Source organism: Trachurus japonicus, chromosome 23 (assembly GCF_045865225.1).
Source record: "Trachurus japonicus isolate A0001 chromosome 23, Traja_1.0".
NCBI classification, from domain to species: domain Eukaryota; kingdom Metazoa; phylum Chordata; class Actinopteri; order Carangiformes; family Carangidae; genus Trachurus; species Trachurus japonicus.
Window position 1 is genome coordinate 4,160,935 of NC_140929.1, and position 7,269 is coordinate 4,168,203.

Sequence of the window (7,269 nt, forward strand, 5' to 3'; positions counted from 1 at the left end):
GTGAAATATTTTTACGCAGTGAGGCCTCTGAGAGTTTCTAGACAACATTTGTCATGTTTAATAAAAAATACATTTGCATAGGGCAGCATATTTGCCCTTTAATTAAATAAAAACTAGAACAAATTAAAAAAAAAACTGCAATTAGTTTGCGATGAAAGGAAATCATGAATTTTGACACATATTGGGATAATTCTAATAATTCTAATATTTTTAGTGTTAATTTTCTACAGAAAAGAGGAGGAGCTAATGATGCGACTGCTGTGTTGTGACATCACAAAGTGACAGGAAGTCCTGACGGCTGGTTTTAAGGCTCAGTTTCTGAATCCAGGCTGTGTGCATTATTTCTCTGTGGACTGAGGCTTTGATACTTTCACAGTATTAATATAGAACCTAGAGCTGCTTTATAATCACACTACACATGGACATCTACCTTTACACTGTATGGAGCTTTAACACAAACATCTACCTTTATACTGTATGGAGCTTTAACACAAACATCTACCTTTATACTGTATGGAGCTTTAATACAAACATCTACCTTTATAGCTACTATATGGAGCTTTAATGCTGCAAGCAAAGAGCCATCCATCCATCACTGTTTCAACCAGTCACTGTCACAGTCACACCTACAGCTCCTGTAGGTTCTGAAGGAGGAAGGAAACTGTGTGAACCCAGAGGAACTTATACAACCTTCTTCCTGTGAGGCGACAGTTGAAACTTCTGCACCTGCAGAGACTCGACGACCACGTTGTGTTAATCTGAATCTGAATATAAAGCTCAGTATTTTAAATTTAGGAGAAAAGAAAAAGAAATCAAATGCATGAAATTAGACTCTGAACCAACTTTTCCCTTGTGAGCAGTGAAGTCAAACGATCCAGTTGAGGGACAGAGCAGGTGGTCTGTAAACCTCTGTAAACCTCTGGTTAATGTGGCGTTATCATCAACAGGATGCCTCACACTCACTCAGCTGAACCGTGTCTACAAACAAAAAGCAGAACAAGAAGAAGACGAAGAAGGGGAAGAAATTACCCGTAAAGTGTTTTAACTTGTGTGCACACGGGAATCATCTTCAGCCCTTCTCTCTGCAGCAGCTGAGTGAGAAATAACCTTTAATTCTCACAATAACATAATGACACATCTGCATTTCCACTGACGCTGAGCAATTACAGCGAGAGCGGCGACGGCTGCGTTGTTGAAGAAGAAGCTGTAAAAAAAAATGACTGTAATCTCTGTCTGTCAGGAATTTAATTAGATAAATATTCCATTAGCGGCGCGCTGCCTTCTTAAAAAGGACGGCGCAACCTCAGAGGAATCCGCGATCGCTTTTCAGGAGTCACGGTTGACATGAGTAAGCACATTCCTACCTGCTCTCAGCTGGATACGGACGATTTAGTCTTAGTCATCAAAGAAAAAAGAGTCTCAGGCAGCAGCTGCACGGAGAGAAAACAGCTCCTGTCACATCTGTTTACAAGTTCTCACGGCGCTTCAACAACGGGCTGAGCTGCAGAACCCAGAGTCAGAGTCAAAGACGAGGTGAAGAATCCAGAAGATGTGACAGGAAGTGAAACCGCTCTCTGTTTCTGTTTCCAGTCGTCGCTGTCGAGTCTGTGATTCTCATGTTGAAAATGTGATGACGAGAGAAACAAACCCATGGTCTCACCATATTTTCAGTACTGTGCAGAAGTTTGGGGCAACAACTACAAAACATCTCTACGACCATTAACCATCATACAAAAAAGGGCAATAAGGATCATTCACAACGCTGGCTATCAGGAACACACAAACTCACTATTCTTACAGTCCAAAGTACTAAAATTTACAGACACTGGGGCTATCAAACAGCTCAAATCATGTTCAAAGCAAAAAATAAATTACCAGCAAATATACAAAAATAATTTAGTATTCATGAGGGGAGTTATAATTTAAGGGGTAAAAGTAACTTTAAGTTAACGTTAATTCGGACAAACAGGAAAGGTTTTTGTGTTTCAGTCAGCGGGGTGAGACTATGGAACAAGTTCACTATGGAGTTGAAGCAGTGTCCAAGCATGAAACAGTTTAAAATGAGGTACAAAGAGTCTATTTTTCAGAAGTACAGGGACGAGGAAGATGTTGGGTAGCACCAAGTGTAATGAAGTTGCTGTGCATATTTATTTTTATCTTTTTATACTGGTCATTATCTTGTGGTGTTGTTTGTTGTTTTTTTTCCTTTTGCATGTACGTATGTGCGCGTGTGTTTGTGTATGTATCTGGATGTGGACATGTGTATGTATGTATGTATGTTTGTATGTTTGTATAATTAGTATGTATGTATAATTAGTGTGTATAAGCAAATTATAAGTAAAGGTAAATTAAATTAAAACGTAAAGTAAAAAAAACACAAGTAAATTATAAATAAATTATATTCATGATTTTGTAACATAAGATATGTTTAGACAAGGATCTTAGCTAGTCATATATAAGGAGAGGGGGTGGGAGTTTTACTTCTTCTCACTCCTTTTCGAATATGTATTCTATATCTCATGTTTAAATGTTTTGTCTTATTCTCTTTTTTTTATTATTTTATTTTCATATTCGAAATAAACATTTCAATCAAAATCAATCAATCAAACAGAACCAATGATTTTTGTTTTTTTTGCAAAGTGTATGGTAGCCCTGAGGGCTCAACGCACATGCAAAGACACAAACTGCTGCAAATTCAGTCGTATAGTTGTATTTCAATGTGGGTTTTTTTTTTAAACTTTATTTTTAAGAAGTTTTACAATATAAAAAACAGAACAAAAAGAACATTAAAAAATGGAACAGATGGAGAAATTAAATTACACAGGGGGAAGTTGAATCAATGTGACGTTTATATTTTAAGAGCTAGGGCTACAGTAGGTCCAGGTTTTAAAGACATTTCAGTTCTTTTAGTTCTATTTACCCACAGTCTTTCCTTCATATCATAAAGTATAAACTACCACATGTACTCAAACAAAACAAAACAAAACACAATCAATCATATTAGTAAATGCTAACTGTGTCCTGTTGTGATGAGGGACCACTTATTACAGATGAGTTTTCCATTTCATTTCAATGTGGTTTTAATAAGTTTAACAAGTGATGAAGCAGTTCAAGCTCAGTTTTTATGTAGTTTTAGTCGTAGCTTTAGTTTATTACAGGTATCAGGAGGAAAGCCTTAATTATCTGTCCATCAACTTTCAAATTTGTGGGATTTCTCCCCTTGAGTTGCCTCTCAGAAACGTTCCCATTAGTCCTCATCATGGTACATTTACTCTTACTTTTATCTGGAGCTTTAGCCAGTTGTGGCAAATCATTAAATGCTCCCTAAGCTGATCTTCTTTTTGCGGTATACGGCCGCCGATGTCTGATCGAGAGGTTGAACTGAGCCGGACGCAGCGATCGAGGGAATGAAACTGATTTTATCTGCAACAGTTTTAGTTTCAGTCAGTTTTGCTTTGTTCGTTGTAGTTTTTATTAAGTTTTTTACCCATTTTTATTTTTATTTCCATGAACTTAAAGAGACCCCGAGGAGTTTGCTTTTGGTTATTAAGAGTCTCATATTAATGTGGATGAATCTACGTTACCACTTGTGAATGATCCATTTTCGATAAATAGATCGTTTTGTCTTTATAGTTATTTTGATATTATTATTTAGTGGTCGACTCGTCCAGCATTTCCTAGTTTCGGTTTCTCGGACGCTGCCCAGCGAGTCATGGGAATAACGCTGCCGGATCGCTAGTTGGCATCGTTAATGATCGGAACTACGAGGGTATCTGATCGACTTCCAACCTCCGACTTTCATTCTTGATGAATGAAAACATTCTTGGCAAATGCTTTCGCTTTCGTCCGTCTTGTTTGGGAAATGTAGTGTGAAAACTACACTGCTTTCCAAAACTCCTCGTCGTCCCTTTAATAACTTTTTCACTGCCAGTTTGTTTAATTTGAACCCTGGTTGTGATGGAGGTTTAGTCCTGACAGCCGTCGTCGTTAAGAGCTGAAATGGAAGGAAACTGGTCCTGTTAGTTCTTGAAGCCTCGTATCTGAAAGACGTCTTCAGTTCTGATCTTCAGGACGAGAGACTAAACATTTATAACGTAACACTTCTTCCACATCTTAACGTAAACATGAGCGTGCGAATCCATCTTTGCTGGTTCATGTTTGTGACAAATCAGTGAGAAGTGATCTAGACTTTGGTGCAGTCGTTGTGAAAACGTGAACTCACTGTTGAGAAACGTTGTTGACCAAGACTGTTGATGTTTCTAAGACAAGAAGATGAAACCTGTGGCTCTTTGGGCGTTTTGCAACGTGCAACATGAAATGTTTATCACACTTCTCTTTTCTTAAAACTCACGGTCTCTAAAGACTTCCTCAATTACTGGAAGGTCTTACCTTACACCAACAACAACAACAACCACAACAGCAGCAAATCTATATTGAGAAGATCCTCAGAAATGATCTTTACTTCTTGTTAAAGCAGCATGAAAACCTTCAGAGCTGTGAACCAATCAGACGTCGCTTTGTTTTTGTTTGTTTTCATACGTTTAGTTGCTGCTCAGAGCGAACCCGGTGACCGCTCCATTATCAGCTGTCATATTATCGCTCCTTAATGACTGGTTGGACTGCCGTCGGAGCAGGGGCAGCTGGGAAACGTTATTTATCGGAGACGAACAGCAGCTTTGGCATCTTGAGTGTTTGTTCGCCTATTATTTTTTTATTGCCACTTTACGCTGTGTGATAAATGAGCGGGGGCATCTCCATCTCCAAGCCATCAATTCAACCGATCCTCCCGCCCCTGATTTACAGGTCGAGTTCAGTTTTCATCACGTTTGCTTTTAGCTCTGGAGCTTCAACAGATTGAGACGACTTGAGGCTGAAAAACTACTAAAAAAAACAAACAAAATCCGCCAGCACATGAGTTAAATTAAAGTTCACCCCCAGTTGAGTCGTCATAAAGGAGGAAATTAAAAACTGTTAGTGTTACAGCTGTAAACATGTTTAATTCTGCTGTAACGTTGGCTGTTTTAACATGGGAGTCAATGGGGACTGACTCACTCTAGTGGTCGGGAGAGGAACTGCAGTTTTTGTTGCCTTTTGCTAAAAAAATGTAAAATGTAAATGAAATAAATAAAAAAAAGATTATTTTTCTCCAACCCTTTTGATCACAGTCACAATAACCCTGGTGTCCTGTGAAGCCGGATCTTTACATTTCATCACTAAAACATCAAACTGAACCGAAGTCACAGAGGATCAAACATGGTAGAAATCTAACAGAATACAAGAGTTTTAGGAGTTATTGTGCAGAAACCAAAGCTACAGGCAACAAATCCTAGAATTTGGGAGACGAAAAGCTTTAAAAAAAACATAATTATTCATATTATGTGCAAATATTTTATAAGTTTAGCTCAGATATTCAGTGTTCCCTGAGGATGAACCCTGAAATTCTTTCTCTTGTGCCACAATTCGGTTATAAAATATCCACTTCTCCTGTCAAATAACTAATAACAGACTGTTGCATAAATATAAATATTCATTTCCTCTTTAATAACAACAACATTTTTTGAATTTCATGACTAAGTTCCTGCAAAAAAAACTTTCCCATGAGCCTCAGCTGCTGCAGAGCTGTTGCACATGCGACACCTGCAGCTCAAAGTGTCGCTAGTGTGGCCTGACAGAGCTGCTGCAGTAACGAGTAAAGGCTGCAGACTCTCAGTTTAGTTATTGGTTATTGATCAATTATGATTAATATACACAGGGATAATCTATGTTGTACCGTGCAAAGTGTAATAACAGTGCAGCAGGAAACATCGCAGCGTCGTCTCTTCGTGTCTGCAGCTGTCGAACCAGAGAAGTGAAATGTTAGAGCACATTCAAGTGTGTATTTGTGTGTGTCAGTGTGTGTTTGTGTGTGTGTGTCAGTGTGTGTGTCAGTGTGTGTGTTCATGTGTCTCACCGCCCTCTTGTGTTGTTGTGTGTCTGTTTTCTCCTTTAAGAAGTCGGCCCCCAGGAGGAAATGTGCAGCCTGTAAGATCGTTGTTCACACCGGCTGCATAGAGCAGCTAGAGAAGGTACACACACACACACGCACACACACACACACACACACACACAGACACACACACACACACACACGTTCATTTGACACATTTGTCCTGATGATGATGATTGAGACGTATTCAGTGTTAATTGTGCAGCACGTCGTCATATGTTCATTATGAAAACGTCCTAATTCTGTCATTATGTCTCGATCCGTTTACATTGATTTAACTGAAGCACATTTAGTTTCTTATAATGAGTTTTTCTGCAGCTCTTTAGTCACTGTGAGAACATTTTATTACAATTGCATGAGTGTAAATTATGTATTTTATGAATTCAGGTGTGAAAGGGATAGTTCAACATTTTGTCAAATTGGCCCATTGCCATAATCCCTATAGTCATAGCAGTAGGTTCGTTACCTTTAATTGTCGGTGCAAGCTATTTTTAGAGCGGCGGAGCAGAGCCGTGAGCTGCTCAGAGCTACGCTACGGAGGCTAATGGGATTTCTTGGTTTCAAACTCATCAAATACACAATCCAACAACTCCACAACGCTCTGGTGGACAAGTTGTGACCTGCACATTCACCACGCTATGAGATAATAACACAACGTTACCAGACAGAGTTGTTTTAGAGGGAAATTCATGCAAAACCGCTGATGCGCGTTGCCTTCAGGGACAGTTTTTCATCAAGAAGTCTCTGCATTTCCCTCTACAACAACTCTGTGTGGTAACGTTGTGTTATTATCTCATAGCGTGGTGAATGTGCAGGTCACAACTTGTCCACCAGAGCGTTGTGGAGTTGTTGGATTGTGTATTTGATGAGTTTGATGAGGGAAACCAAGAAATCCCATGAGCCTCCGTAGCGTAGCTCTGAGCAGCTCACGGCTCTGCTCCGCCGTTCTAAAAACAGCTTGCACCGACAATTAAAGGTAACGAACATACTGCTATGACTATAGGGATTATGGCAATGGGACAATTTGCCAAAATGTTGAACTATCCCTTTAAATATTCACTTTGTTTGAATATTATTTCATATTTTGTACCAATATTCAATGTTTATTCTTTATTCTTTTGTCTGTTTGTTCAGATTAACTTCAGGTGTAAGCCGACGTTCAGAGAGGGAGGATCACGATGCCTCAGAGATGTAAGTGTGTGTGTGTGTGTGTTTGTGTGTGTGGTTGTGTAAATATGTGTGAATGTGTGTGTGTGTGTGTTGTGTATCATGTTTGTAATGTG

The 7,269-nt window shown here is 39.0% G+C and overlaps 1 protein-coding gene across 8 annotated transcripts in view; it reads left to right on the forward strand.

Moving 5' to 3' along the window:
* The window catches only part of dgki (diacylglycerol kinase, iota), a 113,149-nt gene that overhangs the window by 66,810 nt on the left and 39,070 nt on the right, over positions 1-7,269 (forward strand). For 6 of the 8 annotated variants that reach the window (XM_085769969.1, XM_085769973.1, XM_085769974.1 and 3 more), the window contains exons 4-5: positions 5,991-6,065; positions 7,121-7,177. In XM_085769969.1, the coding sequence (XP_085626095.1) occupies positions 5,991-6,065; positions 7,121-7,177 (132 nt within the window). The remainder of the gene's footprint in view (positions 1-5,990; positions 6,066-7,120; positions 7,178-7,269) is intronic. The other 2 variants (XM_085769970.1, XM_085769971.1) reach the window with 1 other exon arrangement.